The sequence below is a fragment of the Podarcis gaigeae genome (genome assembly GCF_964106915.1).
Source record: "Podarcis gaigeae genome assembly, chromosome: 2".
Taxonomy (NCBI): Eukaryota; Metazoa; Chordata; class Lepidosauria; order Squamata; family Lacertidae; genus Podarcis; species Podarcis gaigeae.
In genome coordinates, this window is record NC_139679.1 from 61431381 (window position 1) to 61453276 (window position 21896).

At 42.8% G+C, this 21896-nt stretch overlaps 2 protein-coding genes across 7 annotated transcripts in view; both read right to left on the reverse strand.

Annotated features, from left to right (window-relative positions):
* The window catches only part of KLHL3 (kelch like family member 3), a 103635-nt gene that overhangs the window by 42085 nt on the left and 39654 nt on the right, over positions 1-21896 (reverse strand). For 2 of the 6 annotated variants that reach the window (XM_083728477.1, XM_083728478.1), the window contains exons 2-3: positions 10397-10453; positions 8651-8861 (exon numbers count right to left, since the gene is read on the reverse strand). In XM_083728477.1, the coding sequence (XP_083584603.1) occupies positions 8651-8861; positions 10397-10453 (268 nt within the window). Of the gene's footprint in view, positions 1-7270; positions 7292-8474; positions 8542-8650; positions 9015-10396; positions 10460-21896 lie in introns of those variants that run through there. The other 4 variants (XM_083728480.1, XM_083728482.1, XM_083728479.1 and 1 more) reach the window with 4 other exon arrangements.
* HNRNPA0 (heterogeneous nuclear ribonucleoprotein A0) lies at positions 19116-21771 on the reverse strand. The gene has a single exon (XM_083728628.1). The coding sequence runs from the start codon at positions 21458-21460 to the stop codon at positions 20540-20542; it is 921 nt and encodes a 306-aa protein (XP_083584754.1). The 5' UTR covers positions 21461-21771; the 3' UTR covers positions 19116-20539.

The window sequence follows — 21896 nt, forward strand, 5'->3', positions numbered from 1 at the left end:
CACATGCAAGCCACAGACCTCTGGTGTGGTAGCAGTGTATGCACAAGGAAAGGCAACACAGTTCACAAAAAGTGCTGGTGAACAGAATGCTGCAGTAAAGTTTGCCTTACACACCCAATATATAGGTTAAGTCGAACTCAAGATTCCTTTGAAAACATTTTGTAGAATCCTTCTTGCTGTTCCAGATATATTTCTGCAAACCTTACTATAGCTCTGTTATTATCACCACCAGTATATACTGTTAGCAAAAAAAAGGCCCATAAAATACCAGGAAGGAGGCTGAGGTGAAAGGAATGTTCCAGTATCTTGCCTATCCCTTTCTAGTATACTCTATCCCTTTCAGCCACCTCTTCATTCTAGCTTTCCTATCCTCTTCCTTCTCTCTCTCTCTCTCTCTCTCTCTCTCTCACACACACACACACACACACACACCATATTTTTCCATGTATAAGACTAGTTTTTACCAAAAAATTATATTTAAAATTGGGGCTCGTCTTATACACAGGTAGTGCTGAGGGGTGTTTTCTTAATTTGGAGTCCCCAAAAATAAGGGGCATCTTATACACAGAAAAATACGGTGTGTGTGTGTGTGTGTGTGTGTGTGTGTGTGTACACACACACACACACACACACACACACAGAGAGAGAGAGACAGAGAGAGAGAGAGAGAGAGAGAGAGAGAGAGAGAAATATTCCTGTGGCACTCTCCTCCATCGGCCCATCCAAATAAGCCTCTGGTTCTTTCGCAAAATACAGTACTTTAGTCTTCTGTATAGGAATGAATGACAGTTACCTACTTATGTAGTGGGGGGGGGAGTAGATGTATCGCTGGGCCAGTTATTATAGCAGAGGCTAAACCCTTTCTTAGCCCCTCGTGTTCTGAGGCATTAAGAATCCATATTGCTCCTAACTACACAGCTGTCTTCCTCAGTAATTCTAAAGGAGGTCTGAGGCCTGTGTCCTTACTTGGGATCTCCAGTATAGCCCATGGCAGTTAACAGACTTCACACCATCAGGGCTTCTCCTTAGCTGGAGAAAGAAAGCTTTACCTTCCAGTGACCACACACCTCAACACCAGTTTCTTCCCCACTTCCATTTAAATTAGCTGCACAGCGGTCAACGAATATGGTACTTGGAATATGCCAGGATAGCATAGGCTACCAAGGCAAAATTGATGTGAATTGCAGAGACAGCAATTCCCTTGGCTCCTGGAAAAACAAACATGGGTGATGGGAATGTTGAGGATATCGGATTGAACTGGTTGTTGTAGGAAGAAGTGCTGTGCAATAAATCGCCGTATCGTTGAATACCAGTATTGAAATAACATTGTGATAAGTGATAAGGCAATATACTGGTGAACAAAAGGTGAAGACTTAAGAGCTTTGCTCTCTCTGGCATATTTAAAACCAGCAATTTGGATATTAACATTCTGTGCTCTGTTTATATGCCTCTGATGTATAACAAGCCTGCTTGTTTTAAAGCCCTGCCACTTCACAAACAGCAAACCCTTCGGCTTTCATCCTTGGACCATACAGAGATACAGCATTAAACCTGATAAGAGTAACTGGGAAGTAGGAAAATCAGAGAATGACACAAGCAGAGGTGGAATGGGCTGCCTCCTTTAAGCTGGCACTTTCTGTTCACAGGAACATTTATTTAATTAATTTCTCCTGGCATGCTAGCAGTTCTTCCACAATATACTACTTTTGCACTCTAGCATACTACCTTACTTTCAGCACAAGGCTCTTCCTCCCCCGCTGCCCGCCCAAGAGGAAACATTTATACTCACCAAACAGACCCCATGTTCTCTAGTCTTTTTGCCTCCAATCCCTACAAAGCCCGCAGATACGTGCAGCTCTTCCTGCTTAATTTACATGCCAGCCAGCACATTGTGAAAGCTCAGTTCTACTGTTTGCCTGACAATTCACCCTTTCACGCCAGTGTTTGAGGACAGTGATGTAAAAGCCTTTTAAGACAGAGCAACACTCACTTTGGTGTTAGCAACTTTTTTTCTGCAGGGTTCCCCACCACACATACTACCTATATGTGCATAGAAAAGTGCAATGAGTGTACATAGGGCTACGGAACAGGTCTTGCCACTGCATTGCCACTCCCACCCGCACCTTACCTTCATGCACATGCAGGCATATGAACAGTAATGTTGATTATGCTATTATAAATAGCAATGAAAATGGTTTTGTCATGCTGATCACTTGATATTGATGATACTGCTAATATAAATGTGGAGGGGCAAAGGGGGTGTTGAGGCACAGAATGAGTCATTAGAAAGTTGAGCTGCTTTTACCCACTGAACAGAAACCCTGAAGATGATCTAGTAACCTGTGAATTGACACAGAAAGTATTGGGTGGTGCATTTACTTCTAGTTCTGCAGACAATAAAAAGCACCCAGGGACCTTGCCCCATTGGAGCACCTGCTGGTAAATGCACCAGAGTCTCTCCAGGGACTTATTTCTAAAGTTTACAAAATCAGATGTAACCATAATGTCCCTAGAATAGCTGAGTACAGTGTTACCTCCCTTTGCAGACAGGATCCGTTCCGGAGGTCCAGCCGGATCCTGAGGTTTTTGCAACCGGAGAGACCGCTTCTGCACATGCGGCAAAAACCCAGAGATATACTTCCAGGTTTGCCGCTTACGTATCCTGAGGTTTACGTCACCAGAGAGATACATAAGCAGAGGTACGACTGTATTATTTGGGAATATGACACAATGAATTTTGGCTGCATAACCTTTATTTGGTGGTTATGAGGATTCAAATAACAATTTGCAATAAATATAAAGGTGTCCTGGTGGCAGTGAGATGCTGGATATTTCTGGAAGGATTGTCATTAGAAACCTAGTATGAATTGGTTTGGACACTTGCTTTTGCTGAAAAGCCGATGTGTCAACTGAAAGCAGCCAAAAGACTAATGGACTGGGACTCATTCTGTGGTACACAGCACAGCTTTATTAAGCATCCTTCAGACTCAAAAAAGGCATTGGAGGGACTTGCTTGAATGATCAGGAAAACATACCACTGTCACTGCCTAACCTTATTACCCAGTCACACGCAGCTGATTTTTGTGGTGCTAGTTTTGTTAAACATACAAGATGCTCATTTTTAAACCTTTTTCTTACAAGGTTTTAAATAAAAATTACAACCACCAAACAACTGCTATTGCTGAAATATTTCAGTCGTTGATCACATTAGTTTTTCTTGCTCCTATACCCGGACTATCACATATAGTAAGTGATTCAACAATCGTATGAATTTATGCTCATTTGTCACACACCTGGCAGCACACAGGGAGAGCAAGTCCTTTCCTACACATGTTAACATTGCTCCATGCACTATGAAGAATTGGTTTTGAACAACATTCCAGAAAGGAGATCACTGCTGCTGTTGACAGCTCAACAATTTTCATCAGGACTGTCAAGTTAATACTATGGTCCTCACCATTTAATTCTTTCTGCATATTTCCACTGATGAACTGCAAGTGGACTGTGCTACTGGGAAGACCACTGGGATTTGTCTTTGATCACTAGAATAGGGTTGAAACAGAAATATGACCACTGAAACAACAGAGAAGGTGGCACTGGGGGAAGAATACTGGCAAATAGCCATGAATATAGGGTATGGGGTGTAGAGAGAAAGAATCACTTCTTTTCAAGCAAAAATTAAATCTAAACAGCTTTTTGTTTAGCACTATTTAGATGCAATACTGCCATAAGATTTGATAAGACTAAGGCAACACTTTTATGCATTTTATGCAGCACTTTTTATGCATTCACTAGTTCTGACTGCATATTGGCCAGAAAGAGAAACTCATTGCTTGGGGTTTTCCAAAATTTCAAAGACACTTTCAGCATCAAAAAGCAGAGACAGCTTGAGCAGCTTTTTGGCAAAGTCAACTGGTACTTTGCAACAATGCACAATCATAACAGTGAACACATGTCAGTGAGAAGGGAAAGACATGTAGAGGAACCCAACACTTTCCATGGATAACAGATGCCTTGAGACAGCACACATAGCACACATGCCATCTACCAGGCTATCCCTGTAGGGAGGAAGTCACTAGTGAAGGTACTCCCATCTGTCAGCATGGGCCTGGAGTCAAGAGCAACACGGAGTTGTAGAAACCACATGGGATTAGTCTTCCACAGTCTCGGAATTGCTTCCATGAATGCATTAACTATGGATGCAAGACAACCTGTTCTGGCAACTGCTCCCATCAAAAATATGAACTGCAATGCACATCTACGTGCTCAGAAATAAATCATTACTTGGCCCAAGTACTGTAAATAGTTCCTTGCAGGGTGTCTATCATTAGTGGTGGTGTTCAGCAAGCAATATGAGAGTCCCTACAGCAGCATTTCCACAGCCTGATGCTATTAAGTTGTTGTGGATGACAACTACCGCTGTCAGAGATTATGGAAGTTGTAGTCCAAAACATCTGGAGAAGGCTTCCCAATAGGGTTTCAGACTGATCTAAAGATAGAAGTTAAAAGTGATTAAGGAGGTTCACCCCTGCTATCCTCACTCCTCCTTCCTCTAATTATTCCACTGTCAAAATTCAGTTTGCAACCTTCTTAGGGCTTGAAATAGAGAACCCCTTGCCTTGAGCTCACCAAGTGACCTTAGGGAAGACCCTCTCTCTCTTTCTCTCTCCCCATCCCCACAACCAGCAATTTGGGGATAATATTACTTTCCTACCTTACAGGGGAATTTAAAGTTTACAAGACAGTGGGAGTGCAACACTGTGATTACTCAAGAGGGATTCGATGTTTTAGCAGTATTACATACATTGGTTATAATTAGCATTTCTAGTATCATCAGTCATTGTCACCAACACTGTCATTCCTACATCCAGGCAACTGAACTCAGCTCCAATAATTTCAGCAAAGTAGCAATGACTGGAGCTCTGGGCTTTCCAATACTTTTTTGCATCCCGGTTACTACAAGAAAGGAGATGAATGCATCCCTTCCAGTCATCCCACTCCCTTTCCTGGCTCTAATACCATTCATTTCTCACAAGCTGAAGCTAGAAAGAAAGTCTGACATGCAGTCCACCCCACCCCCACCCCAATACCCTGATGTATATTTTTCTTCAAGTCAGTGCCCCTAAGTTAAGTGGAACCTCATCCCCAATAACTGTTTGTTCAAATGTTTGTTCTCTATGTTCTAAGAACAGGCTGGGGGTTTTGTTAGTGCTGCCCAACCATCACCTGAGCTGTCCAAGGTTGCACAGAACTTGGTGCTCAGGATCGTATTTTTATAAGAATAGCTGTATTCTAACTTCTTATGTGAACCAAGCAGATACATATTTCTAGGAAGACTGCTGAACAACTATCTTTAATAATATATCCACAGCTACCCCAGCTATAGCCCCATGAAACAGCTCCTGGCTCTACTGTGACAGCTGCCTGCAACTTAGTCTATTAAATGTGGTCATCTCTCATTCTGAAACCCCATATACAGTATATAACGAAGCTGCTTCCTTCTCACAAATTTCTCTCATCACGAACAAATGGGCAAAGTCCTCAGATTCCAAACTCATAGCAACTCCAGTGGGAGGTCAAAGCTCTCAAAGAATCTAGGAGCAAGTGTGTACATCAAGATAACCAGTGCACAGGGAATGAGGCTGAGCTACTGATAGTGTACAGTAAGTCCACAGTCGAAAGCCCCCTTCTCTCCCTCTCTCTGCAATTATTGGAGAGATGTACAGATATAACATAAATGTGTGTTGACACCAAGGATAAGAGACCAGTAGACTGTGGGTAGAATAAACTGTTTTGCCGATACGGTTTTGCAATAAGCCCTGGATGCATCTCACCACAATCTTTAGTACATGCCAGGAAAATGAGTTCTGAAGGAAAGAGAGACCATCTTGCAAGCCTGACAATGTTCACTTATTCCTACCCAAACACTGGGTATCAAACAGAGCAAAGTGCTTCCTTGCGATACATTCCCACACTTACATGGGATTTATTTAGAATATTTAGATACCACTCAGTAACAAAACATTATACTTTTTTTTGGGGGGGGAGGGCAGGTTACAGTAAAGAAATATAGGTGAATACAGTCGTACCTTGTATCCTGAACGCCTTGGTACACGGACGTTTTGACTCCCGAACGCCACAAACCCAGAAGTGACCTTTCTGGTTTGCAAACATTCTTTGGAACCTGAACGTCCGATAGGGCTTCTGATTGGCTGCAGGAGGTTCCTGCAGCCAATCAGAAGCTGCGCTTGGGTTTCCCAACGTTTTGGAAGTCAACGAACTTCCGGAAAAGATTCCGTTTGACTTCCAAGGTATGACTATACTGAAACCACATGACTAAGCTTATTCACACAGGTCTTCCAAATAACGCACACAGACACTCCATGAGGCTGAAGGACAACAGTGAATGGAAAATGTCTACATGATCATAGTAACACATGTGGGTGCAGTTATTTGGACATATAGTGCAGCTCAGTGAAAATACACCATAAGGAACAAGCTCTGACACAACTCTGGGCATATGAAAGTGGGATGTTCCACTGATTTCAATGAGGCATTGTATCTCAACCTTTAGAAAGAAGTATCTGAAGCAGCATTCCATCACCAACCGATAGGAGCAAAAAGTTAAATCATACTATACTATGGGAAGGAACTGCATCTCATGTTTCTACTGCTTCCATATGCAGCAAAGCCTCAACTTTTTTCCCTTTTCTGAAGGCATCCAGTTCACAATGTGCAGAGGAAGTGCTATGCACATCCTGTTTTTCCAAGAAAGCAAAACTAAGTATTCTTTCCATAATTGTTTCACGCAATTCAATTCCCGTCACAATGCAGGAAAAACACATTTCTATTTTGTAAAGTGGAAAACACTGCTACAGCCTCTCACCGTGTTCCAAGTATTATGTTTTATAATCTTAGTTAAGCATCACGGATATTGTAAATGAACAATACAAGAGAAGGCCCTTCTGTGTACTGTACCTATTATTGTTTGCCTTTTCGTGTGCTATGTTACAGGTCACTGGTGGTACTGGTTTTGTCTCTGCTTTAGAAGGAGACATAGGCATTATCTCCACAATGGATCTGTAAATGTTCTACACTCATGTTGGTTTAAGTGTCTAAAATACTGCCAGACTGGTTAAGATTTAAAAGATCTGAAATAAGCAACCAAAAGCGAGGAAAGCGTGCTCGGTATCGTTTTGGCAGTTACTACCAAACTGTAAACGCTAGCTCACTTTGCATGTCTTTCCTTATATAATTAACTGTGATTTACATTTCTTTATGGAGAGGAAGTCTATCATGTGACCAGAATCACATCACAAGATCAATCACTGTGTTGATCAACCACAGTGATGATCCGATCACATGACGTCCTGCATATCAGGGAGCCACAGGTGGATCACACAAAACCATTATCTGTCTGCACATGCCAAAAGCCCCCCCCCCCACAACCTCATACCCCAAAATAAGCCAAATCAGCAACTGGGACAAAAAAAAAACCTGCAGCAAGCAATAGTTACTAACATGCCACAACAGGAGACCAGATTGTGTGAATCAACCCTGTGTTACTTTACTAAAAATTCTAATGTTTCCATAGCAACTGTTTGGGCGCCCACAAGCACACTTCCTGTACTTTTTTTTTTTTAGTTTTATTAAATCCAAACAAGTTAGCCTTTCACCTATGTAATTGCTGTGCCAATGAACGAAGCGGGCATGTATTTGCGGATTAGAAAGTAAATTCCAGAACAGCTGAAAAGGGGGGGGGGGGATAAATTAAAAGGGAAAGCGGAGTTCAAGCTGGAGCCAGCAGACCTGAATTTAATCACTGTTCCTGCATTCTTAACGTGTGGCCGGGCTACTGCCTGCTGTTCACAAGGCAGACTTCTCACTTAATCACATAGTTGTATTCTATTGTGCAAACGAAGCAGATATATAGTTCTATCAAGCAGATATGTATTTCTATGAGGATTGCCACCTTTTTTATTTGGTTATTAAACTCAAAAAAATTAAGTTAAAAGCCTGGCCCGATCGAGGAGGAATGGTTGCTCTCAAAACGACGATTGCCTCCTTCAAGTAGCAAAGACTCTTCAAACTGCACAACCACAGGGCGCCCCAGGTCAGCCGCTTGCAAAGCGATTTTCAAGTCTGAAAAACACGCCGAAAAGAAGCGGAAGGAGAGAGGCAGGGACGGAGGGAGGAAGAGAGAGAGAATTTCAAACCAGGGCCATCGGAGGCAGGAAGTAGGGAAGGGAGAGAGAATCTGGAAAAGTGATGAAGGATTCGGCGATGAATGAGTCCGAGGCGGAGAGGGGAGGGGAGGGGAAGGAGAGAGCTCGCGCTGTGCAAACATCACACATCTCCAAAATACAAATAACAAGACAGCCTGCCAGCGAGCAGAACTGACGAGCCTTTGGGCCACGACAAACAAACGCACGCAAATGAACCGCGCCACGCGGAAGGTTATTGCAGCAGCTAACTTTGGGAGTGATGCTAAATGGATCCGGCAGGGCTGTCCTCCCATGGGGATCGATCGGCCCACCGGAAAGCTCGGCATAACCTGCCACCCCTTGCCTACGCAAACACAAAGGCGCCTGCACTCTTCCAGTCGCGGACAGACACACACTTAATTCCCTCCCCTCCGACCCGCACAAACCTCTCGTCGTCCATTGTGCGCAGCCGGAGTGGAGCTTGAACTCTGCATGCACCCTCGTCTCCTGGCCTCGGGCAACGCCGCCGCCGCGTCTCCCACCGTTGTCCTCCTTGATCGGGGCGCAGCGAGCCGACCGAATCAGTCAGCGCCTGTGATTCAGCATGGCTGCAGTCGGCTCCCCTCCTTCCCTCCGCGGAGCTGCTTCCTCTCGCTCCTAAAGCAACAGCAGCAGCAGCAGAGCTTAGCGTTGCAGCAGCAAACAGAACACTCCCTACCCAGAGCTCCCCGCTGCTGCTGCTGCTCTTGCTCCAGCCTCGGCAGCCCACTCCCTTTGCCTCGCCTCCTCCCGCTCCAAGCTTGCTACTCTACTAGTCTCCTGGCAACAGCAGCTGTGGGCATAGGTGCATTTGCACCGCCCCAGATGCTGCATTTGCACAGTGCATCCTCGGGGCCTTTTTTATTTTAAACACACACACACACACGGCAAATGTAAGAGAAATCACGTGCTTTCCCCCTGATCTGGTAATTCACCCTGCTCCCAAAACTGACACTTTTTTTGGTTCCCTTTTCTCTCTTTTTTTCCCTACAGGATGCAAGTGCATTGCATCACTTACTTATCTGATCCCGTCCTGTTCTAAAGTCCCCCAGCAAAGGGAGCCACCTACTTATCACATAGGTAAAAGGCCAGTGAAAAGAGGAAATATTAACATCCAATGACACCAACCCTAGAATTAAAAGTATTTCAGAGTGGGCGAGTGCAAACTGATGCAAGTATTAGAATGCAAGGCAACTGCCCACCCTTTCCTCATCTGAACCACTGGCTAGGCTCTCTTTCAGCCACAGAAAAACATCCTGGGAAATCTAGGCTGTATTCCTAAACTAAAAAGCATTCCTCACTGAACTTGGAGCATGCAGGTGACCAAGTTCCCAGTGGGATTTGACTCACCCTTAAATGCCATGCAAAACTCAAACACACTTGCTGAGTTATAACTTTTCTTGTAATCACTGCAGCAGGGATCAAGCCTGCAGATTCCCGTTGCAAATGTGTTCTTACCATCACTAGTTTGCCTCTTTTCTATCTTATTGATTGGTTCTGTTTCTGTTTATTTATTTAGAAATCTAATAATCCTCATTATTTAATTTGTATACTGCCCTTCATCTGAAGATCACAGGGTGGTTCAAAACATAAAAATACAACATGAGGACACAAAATACGCAATCAAACAAAAGCAATAACCACCACACCGCCAGGTTGAAGAGGAACATTTTCACCTGGTGCCTAAAGTATGTAATGAAGGAGCCAGGCAAGACTCCCGGGGGGGGGGGGGAGCAGTCCACAAAAGGGGAGCCACCACAGAAAAGGTCTGCTCTTGTTTTCCACCTTCCAGACCTCTCGTGGAGGAGGCACACAAAGAAGGACCTCACATGATTATCACAGCGTCTGGATTGATTTTTGTGGAGTGAGGAGGTTCTTGAAGTATTGCGGTCCTGAGCCGTTTGAGGCTTTATAGGTCAAAACCATCACTTTGAATTGGGCCCAGAAAATAATTGGCAGCCAGTGCAGTCCAGCCAGGATTGGTGCAATATGTCCCGTGCCTTCAAAAAGAACTATTCAATCAAAATCAAAAATTTCTTAACCCATTATATATTAACCAAACAACCACACAGCTCTGTCTTTGCAGTAGATTTTATATATTGTCACACAAACACGCAAATGTAAGCAGCTTTCTGAAATATTTGAACAAATACCTGTCTGCTGAAGGACCAAACAGCCTGTTCTTTCATCTGTCCTATACATTTCCACTCCTACAAAGAGAAAATGGAACATGTCAGAGGAACACTGTTGGTTTGCCAACACTAACATAGAGTAGTAGTGGGTAAGAGTGAGCTTCTGAATCCTCGGTTATAACCCTTATTAACTAAGTGATCTTAACCAGGTTGCAGTTTCTCAGCCTGTTTACCATATGAAAAATGGTTAATTTCCATTAGCGGTCAAGGTACATCTTTTATCAACAGAATACAAATGTATTGCTTCCCTGCAAACTTACATATAACATGAGTCCTTTCTCTTGCCTACAACAGGCTTTTTCCTAGGTGCGCTTTTCCTGCAGTTTGTCCACTTTATTGCTGTCCGCCTGAAACCATTCAGCAATTTAATTTTTGTCCATGTTGCATTCCAGCTATAATGTGCTACAGTGTGCAGAAATGATGTTTATTTAAGCATTTATTATTGATACTACATGCTGCTTGCATCTTGGTCTCTCCACCACACCTGTTAGAAACCAAGGGCAAGCAGACTACAGTCTTAGCATGCATTTATAGCACTTGCACATGACAAAACAGGCCATGCCCAAATACGTATTGGACAAAGCATTTCAGCAAGGTATTAAAAGTATCCTTTGTCTACTTCCAAACTCCCTTCAAAGCTGAACCAGTGAAAGTTGTTTTTGCTAGAATTCCCATGCACTGCCCTTCCCTATTAGCACTGCTATAATTCTAAATGTACTTATTTTAATGCCCCCATTGAAATTTCTAGTTAATATTTTTAGGGTCAACGTTTTAAGCTGGAAAGTAATTCGGAAAGCTGTTTGAGAGGACGAGTGGAACTTTCTTATCATCTACCATGTTTAATTTAAAAAAACTCCTAAGGAGGACTTTCTTTCCAATGGGTTTTTCCCCCCTTATGGACAAGAATTCAACAAGCAAAACATTTTGTTAAACAGAAATAGTGATAGCATGCAATTAAATACACATGAGTTCTCCAAGGTGGGGAGAAGGGCAGCAGGGAGCCATTGACTGTACAGTGGTACCTCGGGTTACAAAAACCTCGGGTTACAGACTCTGCTAACCCAGAAGTAGTACCTCGGGTTAAGAACTTTACCTCAAGATGAGAACAGAAATCACACGGTGGCGGCGCAGCGGCAGTTGGAGGCCCCATTAGCTAAAGTGGTACGTCAGGTTAAGAATGGACCTCTGGAATAAATTAAGTTTGTAACCAGCGGTGCTGTTGTTTAGGCATTTAGTCGTTTCCAACTCTTCGTGTCCCCCTGGACCAGAGCACGCCAGGCACTCCTGTCTTCCACTGCCTCCCGCAGTTTGGTTAACTCATGTTGGTAGCTTCGAGAACACTGTCCAACCATCTCGTCCTCTGTCGTCCCCTTCTCCTTATGCCCTCAATCTTTCCCAACATCAGGGTCTTTTCCAGGAAGTCTTCTCTTCTCATGAGGTGGTCAAAGTACTGCCTTGTCATGGCGAAGGGGCTTGAATAACTCAGAGAAGCTATGAGCTATGCTGTGTAGGGCCACCAAAGACAGACAGGTCAAAGTGGAGAGTTGTGACTAAACGTGATCCACCTGGAGTAGGAACAGGCAAGCCACTCCAGTATCCCCACCAAGAAAACTCCATGGACAAAAACAACCAGAGGTACCACTGTACAATTAAGCAGGGTAGAAAAGAAACCACATTTTGCAAACTATTAAACTCCTCAAAATATGAGGTGTGGATGATGGCTGTTAAGCAAGGACTCTAGGCTCTTATTAATTCCTCCTTGTCCTATGAGACATAAGAGCGCCCCATAAATTCTCTACGTTCAAATTAATCACAGCCACATAGAAGTGTTGCTGTTGATTTCAGTGTGGATAAAATGATCCTTTCAGCACATACCTGATGGAACATAAAGTACAGTGGCATCCACCAGACTCACATTTGAAACTTTGGAATAATGTTTTCCCATAAAACTCTGTGAAACATGGGTAGGTAGGGGAAACTGTTTACTGAGGGGGCCTGTATTCTCATGTTTCTTATGAAAAACTAACAAAAAGATTTTTAAGAAAAACATGGATAGTATGCTTAATGCCTTGGAGAACTTACAAGGAGAGGCAGACCTAAATGTTAACTGAAAGCTTCCATAGTATAAGGGTGTGAGAGATTATTTATGAGTCCTACATACATAACTCCAAAATTGCCAACTGCAGCTCTGTGCCTTAAAAGCTGCAAGTACCTCTTCTCCCATCACGGCAGTCCTAGATAAATGGAAAAACACTCTGCCATACATCTATTTCCACATGTTGAACCCAGTGTGCTCCTGTTTTGGATTCTAGCCAACCATGTCCTCATTTGAAAGAGTCCATAATAGTTCCCATTCCAAGTTTTCCAATTACCCTCCAACAGTTGGCAAGCTCAGAGCTTGGAAGGCTGTTTTGAGGGGAGGGGATTTCACCACTTTAAGGAATTTCTTTAAGGAATTTTACCCTTAACAATTATTCACACTTCTGCAAACCTTAGGGTTCTTGTGCATGGCTAGTGTAGGCCTTGCAACAAAATGTTGCACAATATCCCTGGAGTTTGTTACCTGTAGCTGAAGGGCTTGAAAAATAGAAGCCGTATACTAAGACTGGGTAACTGATCTGACCTGGGCTTTTCACCATGTGCAGAAACTGTTTTTGAACATTTAAAAGGGAAACCATTCTGCATCAAAATCAATGGAGCATGAGAGTTTTAAATGCAATTCAGTGCTTGACTTGGCCTGGGAGAAAGTCTGACCTTGACTGCAACTCAAGCTTGGAGGGTTTTTGTGTGGGAATCCAAACCCACTTCAAAACTACTGTAGTCTGCAACATTAACAGTGGACTGCAGTGCCAGGGACACTGTAAACTACTCTCAGGAATGAGGCCCTGCAACAAACTACACTGCAGTTTTATATTGCCCTCGGCCCAACTTGCACTTTGAAGATAAAATCAATGAGTAACATTGCAGCCTGACTGTGCCAGTATTCAGTATGAACTACCCTGCAGGGCTGTGTGAACCTCTTCCCCCAGATACAGCCTCTTCCAACCTGCAATATGCACTTTGGGGTAGGTTTTTTTGGAGGGAGGCAAGGTTGGATAGACATGCTGGTGCCCAATCCCAGCTAAATTAAAATCCTATGTATCTCTACTGACTTTTCTGGCCAGCCCTGGAGCATTTTAAAACAGGTAACCTGATTTGTAGCAGAAAGCAGTGTGTCTCCTCCAACCACTCCATTCCATTTTAAGTTAAGGGCTTCATCATCAAAAGTATAGGACTCTCTCAAAAATCTTACCCTAGCAACCCTAATCAAGACAGTATAAAGGACCTCTTAGCTTTCATAAATTAATTCACATGGAGACTGATCTTTTTCTGGAACCTCTGTAATCCTAGCTCTGACACTGTGTGTTAGAATCACTAGCAATCCAAATCTTCAGATTTGCTGTGCCAGCAAATGAATGCTTAGTATTATCACACTAGCGCCAAGGATTGAGATTTAGGCAGAGTAAGCTTGAAGTAGAAAGAAAATTGGCATTTATTGCTTACATTATTCAGCCACTTGATTTCTCTCTTGAAATCATTCACACAAACCTAGCATTCTGAGGACTAATTCTAGGGCTGCTAGCATGCTAATCCACTTGTAGCACAAAAATAGTTTCTCTCAACCCGTAATTCATGTTTGTCCTCACATGCTGCATTGATTCTAGATCCTGCTGACCACAAGGATTGGTGTGGTTATTTGATACACATTTGAAAACCTTCCCCTTGGTAAGGTTATGGGTGGTTGTGGTGACATGTTTTCAACGTACATATTGTTTTTTCCCTTGGCCTTATTTATGTGGGACTTTGTTTTTATTTGTAAGTCCCATTAGGTTGCCTTGGGCAAGATAAAGCAACTAACGGATTTAACAAATAAATAAGTAAGTAGGTTATCCACACCTTTTCCTCCTTGCACATTCCCTTAGTGAATGGAGGATGAAGTGGTGATTGTGATCTTCGTATACACCCATCTGTGTCATTGGGCAGTAGTGGATACACCCCCATTGCCAGGACTGCCTACATGTGTTTTCAAAGCGATATCGAATAGGATCAGTCCACAATGACTTTTTTAGTTGAAAAATGAAACAATTGTCTCAAGACGTGCTTCTTAGAGGCAAAAAAATATGCAGCAGATCTAAATTATGTGTGGACTATTTTACAAATATTGTTTCTACTGATTCTAGAATAGCCCTAGGCTACAGAACTACACACATTTTGGACTGTACTGAACAGACACTTATTTCTGAGTAAAGACATGCGATTGTAAAGCTGGCTATTTTAAAAAGAGATATTAAGTTTGAAAAAGAAACTGATTTACAACATGGAATAGATAACCCTCTGGGTCCCTTCCAACTCTACAATTCTGTAGGTTTTAATTCATTCATTTAATATTTTAATGTTCCGTTATTTTAATTGTTGTGTTTTATTTTGTTTTTAAGTTTGTAATCATTCATCTTGTTTTTATTATTGCTTGTAAGCCGCTCTGAGCCCGGCCTTGGCTGGGGAGGGCGGGGTATAAATAAAAAATTATTATTATTATTATTATTATTATTATTCATGCACTCTCCAAGTTGGTCAATATAGACTTTGTGTATTTCTACACATTATTTTTTCAGACATTATAAAATTGTCATTCTTCTGAAGCAGAAGCAGCAGTTGCTCATAGGCAACTAGAGGCTGCTTTGGATCAGAATTTGACCTCACAGGTATCTATTTATATGACTGAAGTTTATGGGTCAACATTTCTTTGTGACATATTTGTATTTTGAAAAGCAATCACTACACCCTAGTGCAGCAAATATTCACTCTATGTAACAGCCATTTAGGAGCTGAACAAAATATAAACAGATCTATAAACTCTTGTATATTGTAGAGTTCAGTAATCTATTGACCTAGTTTTTATGTGTAACTGCTTTATGAATACTTTGTAAGTGTTGAAAGTCATAATTTTCCAGCATTCTTGCATAGCCCAAATTACAGAAGAGGTTAAAGATCATCTATTATTCTATAGGATTATTTGGACTGAGTAGCACCAAGATCAAATCAGTTGTTCCCCTGGTTGCTCATTGGTTAATGATTGTTTTATGCTGCACAGCACTGCAGGTAGAGTTGTGCTTTCACAGGTAATTTTTGGATAAGCTTATGTAAAGCTGACTTTCATGAGAGGTCTCTTGGTCCCATATGTTTGCTTCTTTTAAATGTACTCAGACTAGAACTCACCTTTCCCTGCAGATCTATGCCCTCAGAAATTATTAAAACTGATAGTAAACCAGATGCTTTTCCAGGCAGTTGGGGTACTTGTATGAATAAGCACCACACAACTGAGCACAGACCAATTATAATTAATCCCAAGTAATTCTTTAGCATTTTCAGCAGTTAGGAACAATGTTAAATTTGGTAAGATCTATGAGACAGAGCATTAAAAAGGTTAGTTGGTTGTAGAAACAGTCAATTCAAGTCCACCATTGCTGATGACCATAAGTAACTTAGTATCTCGCAGCTTAACTTCTGATATTTGATCTCATGGCTCCTTCACCAATGAAAATGACTATGTAATGAACATGCATGTGTAAATCACCATCAAGTTTAGGTTAAAAAACCCTGTTAGTTATTTATACAAACACTGAGAACAAGCTTAGTTATTAAGCATTCCTCTCATTTGCTTTTATAAACACACACTACATGTGAACACCATCTTAAATTGTTGTTAATGTTATATATAAAATGTGAATACTCAGAAGAGGCACTTTAACCATATGTGATAAATAGTATGTTGACTTCAAAGTTTAATCTCACAGCTCATTTAGATGTATGGTGTATAAATTATTTCTAATACACCTGCTTACTAAAATTTCAATTTCTGAACTAAAACCATACCTTTCCTTCAGGGCAGCATGACAAGATGTATGGGATTACAGCATCTTGCATGAAATGTGTCACAATCTGCATTGTTGACCGAGAGCTTTTCAGCATATCTATCCCAAGAAAGCTGGGGGGAGGGTTCAAGGTCCCACTTCCATTCATGTAAACATGTAAGAGACAAAATTGAGACTCCAGGGCTAGATCTAATCCAAAGAAAACACAGAGGATCTATGGAGAAACAGTCTGCCAACATGTGAAGCAGCCAGAGCAGCGAAGACAAGACAATGCACAAAGACCACCAAATATCAAAAGTTTAAATGTTGTAGAAACTAAATTGTAGAATTTAAGCGCACAAGTTGTTTCAAGCCAACATATTCACATCCAGCTTAATTTTGCCTGTGTTCATTTCCTTTCATATACAGCTGATATATGAAGGGGGAGAGAAAGCAGGCATCTCTAGACACAATGATGATTCTAATTGACCAGATAGTAGGCAGTGAATTATGAGGCTAAAAATAAAAGCACAGGGTTGAAATTTATTTCCACTTCACCAAGTTAATCACTCATTAGACCGACTGTTCAAACTCATGAGCAACTAAGCCTCCAGCCCTCATTTCAGCAAACCCCCCAACTCTTATCTTTAAATGTGACATCTCAGTGAACACTAAAACAAGGAGGTTTCCAATTTTGTGATCCCACATATAAAACACAGGTTAAGGTAAAGTACTACCATTATTAATCCTGTCAGGAACCATACCAGAATCTTGGGTCTCTAATACTGTACTCTTATTTGGTATCAGTTACTGCAATGGGGGTGGGATCAGAGTACTATAGTTGCTTCTTTCATCCAATGTATTCACCGTATCTGGCATGTGTATAATTAGAAGAAACCATGATGTAAAAAACACTATAGAATTTAGACAGCAGTTAGAAATTGCCCAAGATTGTTAACATACTGCACTTGATTTTAATTAGACCTAGACCTACATTACATGTATTGGAGCTTGGCACACAGCTTCTGTTCTAAAACTCTGCCAAGAAAACTGCCTGTCTTAGGGAAACTCAGTTGAACGGGGGAGCAGGGGGTTTGAGATGACACAAGATACACTGGTCTTAACAGAACAGTACTGAACTGTAAAGAATTGGATCATTTGTACATTTCTCCATATACAGGAATGCTTTAGTTTCAGGACTTAGAAGTGCTGGTAGTCAACCCATTGAAATTGAAACTGGCCTCTTTTTTGCATCATGCACTTTCAGCCTTCAGCTTTTACAGTTTACAACATATGGCACACTCTCTTACAGCAGATCACTTGAAAGTATGCAATGGCAGCTAAATAAAACTTTATGGGCAGCATACACCCATTTTTATAACTGCTAACAAACAGTGGTATACCACCAGCATTTTCCTTTTAGGAGGAATAGACATAATCATGCTGCAGCTTATAAACAATAAAGCTTTAGTGCTAAAGACTTGACTACCAAAGTATTACACATAGCAGCATGAAGGGACTAGCACCATATATAGTCACTACCAGAGATGTTACCACCACTAGTTTGGTATTCACTCCTGTAAGAGTCTGATCACAATATTCCCGATTATCAGATGCTGTATTATTGCATCAGGTACAGTTTTAATTCCTCTAGACATGCATACTCGAGCATTACTACCCAACTACTGAAATATGGCTGGCAAAGGGGATCCAAAATGCCACCCACTGCATGTTGTGTGTTTGTAAAAGGCATTCCCAGTTCCCCATTGGATTGTTCTCACCTTTCATTCTTGGCATCTTCAGCATTTTCCTAATATTAAATCCATAACTTACTAAGTTTTGGATGCCAACTTTTCTTTTAAGCCTTTAAAAAGCAGAGATAAGACCACCACAATTACAGACAGAAGCTATACAAAAAAGCTGTTCTAGGCATTTTGTCAGAACACTCAGAGATCAGCCTTATCTGCATGACCTTTCTTATCTTCCTTGTAAGGAAGAACAAAGCATTGAGAATACCTAATATTTTAAAAAGTGGAGCCCATTTTTCCAAGATAGCATAACTGTTTCTAACTGCCTTTCAGAGGACTACGTGTTTTTTTTCATAATAAAGAAAAACACACTGCTGTGAAAGACCTGCATACAGAACATGTAGTAATTGATAAAAAATATTATTCTGCTGTAGGTGCATGAGCTACAAAGCCACAAACCACCTAATGTGGGTATTATGCATTCTTAGTGTTTTCTGTGAAGGAAAAGCATTAACATGCTATAATGTTTAAGAATTGATGTCTCACTGCTTTTTAAGTTGGTAACTTAACACATGGTAACTGACCAGCAATTGACCTGTGTGCTTTTATGCATCTAAACCAAGAGTTATCAAGTCAAGCCAGTTTGTTGTTGTTGTACAGTCACTTGATTTAACTGTTTGTACTTCTAGAGCAAGCTACATTAACTAATGGAACATGTTCTTTCAGATGTCTTCAACTGAATAAGCAGCCATGAACTTTCTCCAAGGCAATAACCAATGCAAATCTACTTCAACCACTATAAAAACCTAGTCGAAATTACTAACTCAACCTTGCAGTAAATCTTTAATAAAAGCCTGACTGAAAGCGTTTTTGACCAAATACCATCTAGCTTGTTTCAGGAGCTAAGTCCTATGTAAAAGTTTGAGCCAGCAGTTTAAAAGCAAAGTAGTTTAGAGAAGGCCATAAGACTTTGGTTGAAGTCTGAATATTTTTAAAACAGGAACATTTTAGCCATTTCATACATACTCACTGAAGCATGTGAAGAATTCAATTCTTTATTTGCAATAATCCATAACTAGTCTATATTTCTATTGAGGAAGGCAGTTTCTCTCTAGAACATTGCTAATAGAACAACAAACTTCAATTCTACTGTGTGAAAGGGCTACAAATACATCAAGCAGACTACAGAGATTTTGATTTACAACTGGCACCTAGGTTACTGGCTCATTTATCAATCACCTAGCACAAAATTTGAAGACTGGGCAGTTTAATTATTTAATCAATAAATTTACTTATGGGTATGTCAGATGTATTTCTTTTCAGCCAATGTCCAGGATTTTTGTTGGCATGCAGATTTGACCTTTGCAATTTAAAGGACTAAGTGTCTATAGATTTGAGAGCAGTTTTGGTCTGTTGTAGTAAAGCTTACAGCAATGGTCAACTATTCTGCCAGCAGGTGGTGCTCTACAAGATTCTTGGCTCCTTTAATAAGAACAAGACAGAATTCAGTTGAAATGACTTCACTATGCAAACAAAGTACTTTTAACAGAAGAGAAAGCATCCTCCCCTATAATGGGTAGTTTACAGGCAAGCCAATAAATAACACAATGTGAAACTGAGCAATCTGAAAATTTGAACACTTATATGAAAAAGCACATGCTCTAAATGTGTCAGAACGACATATGTTGAGGGAGAACAACCTGTACAAAAAACAGACTAACTGTGTCAGCAAGGCAACTGCCCAATTACAAAACAGTGGATGTACTATAAAGTATTTTAACTGCCTACATCCACCCGTGGGCATTTCAAAAATTGGTGCATTTCTCTTAAGTATTAAATCCAATCTAGTGGGGCAGCAAAAAAGTTGAGACCTTTACTAGAAACACATGTAGAAATCTGAGCAGAAATAACTTGTTTGACTAAAAAAGCCTTTGCTTGAACTGTATGGAATGAACCCTAGGAAAAAAGACATGTAAAGGTCAATGAACACAATGATTTATTTAAAAAATAAAAATGTAAAAACCATTTCTCTCCCCCCTCCCCCTTTACAGCCACGGGAGCAGAGCAGATTTTGTAGAAAAAAATGTGTAGGTATCCAAGTCCTTACAAAGTTAATTCCCCTTTCCCGCCCAACCCCAAATAAACCAAAATTAAAACGGTATCTTATTCCTAGTATAAAAACGACCAATGTCCAAGCAATAAAAAAATAGAGTCCATCAATGACTAACACAAAATCGTTGTGTGTGAGGCCCAGTCCATCTTCGGAAAGAAGTGAAACAGGCAGCAGAGCGACTCCAACAAGAATAATTTGAGAGCAGCTCCGCATCACGGAAGCCTTTTCGTACGGAGGTGCCCCCTTAGGGCGAAGAGTAGGGGAACTATTAAGAACCTGGCCCGGTACAACAGAGGGCATACTCCATGCAGACAAAACCGACACCCCCAGAACAGTAATGGGCATTTCCCGCTTAGAAGGAGCCGCCGTAACCTCCCCCGCCATAACCGCCTCTGTATGGTCCACTGTTACTGCGGGGGCCCCAGCCGCCGCCCCCTCCGCCCCCCGCGCCGCCGCTCTTCATGGGGCCGTAGGAAGACTGGTGCTGGCTGTAGCTGCCGAAGCCGCCGTACCCGTTGCCGTAATCGCCGCCGCCGGCTCCTCCACCGTATGAGCCGCCTCCGTAGGATCCGTAGCCCCCGCCGCCGCCTCCTCCGCCGTAGCCACCATAACTGTTATAGCCGCCGCCGCCTCCTCCTTTGGAGAGCCCGTTGTGGTCCCGGTTGCCTCCGCCTCCCCTTCCTCGCCCCCGTCCGCCCCAGCTCGACCTGGAGGAGCCCCCGCCGCCGCCGCCCTGGATGTCTTCCTTAGGCACGGCCTTCTTGACCTCCACGCGGTGGCCCTGGATGGGGTGGAACTTGACCACAGCGGCCTTGTCGGCGGCGTCGTGGTTCTGGAAGTAGACGAAGCCGAAGCCGCGCTTCTTGCCGCTCTGCTTGTTGGAGATGATCTCGGCTTTCTCCACGGGGCCGAACTGGCTGAAGTGCTCCACCAGGTCGTTCTCAGCCAGGTCCCCCTTGAGGCCTCCGACGAAGAGCTTCTTCACCTTCGCGTGCGCTCCCGGCCGGGCCGAGTCCTCGCGGGAGACGGCCCGCTTCAGCTCCACGGCGTTGCCGTCCACCGCGTGCGGAGAAGCTGCCATGGCGGCGTCGGCCTCCTCGACCGCCGAGTACGTGACGAAGCCGAAGCATCGGGAGCGCTTGGTCTGCGGGTTCAGCACCACCACGCAGTCAGTCAGGGTCCCGTAGGCCGCGAAGTGCTCCCGCAGCCCGGCCTCCGTCGTCTGCACGTTCAGCCCGCCAATGAACAGCTTACATAGCTGGGAGTTCTCCATGCCGGAGCCGCGGCCCGCCACACGCCGCCTCCTCCTCGCCGCCGGTAGGGGGCAGCTGCAGCCTACCAGTACACCGGCGGGTGCGCTACGAGGTCCGTTCGGAGGGCCACCCGAAGGCCTAGGCTTCCACCGGGAGAGAACGGGGAAAAAAGGGGGTGGGGAAAAGGAAAACGCACAAAATGGCGGCTTCCACTCCTCCTTAGGCGCGCTCGCAGCCGGCGACTGAGGCCCACACACAAAGGAAACGGCGGGTGGCCACGCCCACCTTGGAAGCGCGAGGCACGCCCCCACCCCTCCGTTTCCCCTTGTGCCAAATGAGGCAAAGAAGAACTGTCGCCGTCTTTTGCGTCACTTTGTTGAATGACAGCTCTGAGAGCCAATCGGGAGGGGTTCTTTGTTTTGGGGTTTGTTTTTTTTACCACCACAAGGTTTTGCC

Excerpts from the sequence above, each read along its gene's own strand:
- HNRNPA0 (XM_083728628.1), bottom strand. The coding sequence starts at position 21,460 with ATGGAGAACTCCCAGCTATGTAAGCTGTTCATTGGCGGGCTGAACGTG.